This window comes from Octopus bimaculoides, chromosome 11 (assembly GCF_001194135.2).
Source record: "Octopus bimaculoides isolate UCB-OBI-ISO-001 chromosome 11, ASM119413v2, whole genome shotgun sequence".
Classification (NCBI taxonomy): Eukaryota; Metazoa; Mollusca; class Cephalopoda; order Octopoda; family Octopodidae; genus Octopus; species Octopus bimaculoides.
In genome coordinates this window covers 29,051,430-29,052,471 of record NC_068991.1, presented here as the reverse complement: position 1 = coordinate 29,052,471, position 1,042 = coordinate 29,051,430, and the positions used below count along the sequence as shown (strand labels likewise).

General features: G+C 35.0%; 1 protein-coding gene across 1 annotated transcript; it reads right to left on the bottom strand.

The window, feature by feature from the left end:
* Nucleotides 1-6: 6 nt before the first annotated feature.
* On the bottom strand, nt 7-1,036 carry LOC106873626 (UDP-glucuronosyltransferase 2B15). The gene has a single exon (XM_014921074.2). It carries the CDS (start codon nt 587-589, stop codon nt 62-64), a length of 528 nt encoding a protein of 175 aa, XP_014776560.1. The 5' UTR covers nt 590-1,036; the 3' UTR covers nt 7-61.
* Between the last annotated feature and the right edge of the window lie 6 nt (nt 1,037-1,042).

Genomic DNA, 1,042 nt, shown 5'->3' with positions numbered 1-1,042 from the left:
CACTAGCTCTTTTAATTTTGTCAGAATATGGTATATTTTCAATTAGTTTTCTTTTTATGTTCTATATTAATTCCTCCGTGGTAAAGTTCTCTATATCTAAAGACAATCCGTACCCTTTTTCGGTCATTCTGCGTGAGTTATAATGTTGGTCTGCAAATAAAGGTATTCCCAGCATTGGTACACCATGGAACAAAGCTTCAAACTGACCGCTATTTCCACAATGAGTAACAAATAATTTAGTTTTAGGATGGCCAAGCAGATCATTTTGTGGTACCCAATCACTTATATAAATATTCTTATGAGAAAATGATGTTTTCTTCTGTCTCCACACAACATCATATTTTATTTGTTTCAATGCGCTCTGTAGCTTTTCTAGCTGAACAGAAGCGAAATCATTCATATATCTGCCAAATGACACCACAATTATTCCATTCGTAGAAGCATTTACGAAATTCAATAACCCTCCCTTCAAAGGCAATGAATGTTTTGTAGCCAGGCCACCAACGTTGTATGCAGGTGCTCCAATAGGTGGAATAGTGTAGTCTATGATAGCAGCCAAAGCACTGACTATCTTTTCCGAATATGTCATCTTGCTCGAGGATCCGATGAAACTATTTGGAAAAACACTGGGGAGCCATGGAATGCGATGAAGACTAGGAAATATCTCAGATCCTGTGAGAACAAATGGAATTGACAATTGACGGGCAATTATTGTAAGAAAATTGGTCGGAAATAGTCCATTAATAACAGCTAAACTAGCATTAACCTCTTGCAGTTATTCGATCCATTTCTCATTCTTCAGAATTCTATCACATATCAGAGGAATCAAAGTCAAAATCCTTCTTATCACATATATTCGTTTTGATGTTATTTTGTGCTGTGCGTCAGAAAAGGTTTTACTAAATTGTGTGACCTCGTCCATTGGAAGGATATTTATGTTTTGTTCATTTTGGAAAGTTTTAGTGAGTTTTTATTATTTAGTATAAAATAGTTATTGTGTCCATACTTTGATAATTCGTTTGCTATAGAAATCATTGGGTTT

Bases quoted from the DNA above. Each gene is read 5' to 3' on its own strand.
- LOC106873626 (XM_014921074.2), bottom strand. From the start codon at position 589: ATGACATATTCGGAAAAGATAGTCAGTGCTTTGGCTGCTATCATAGAC.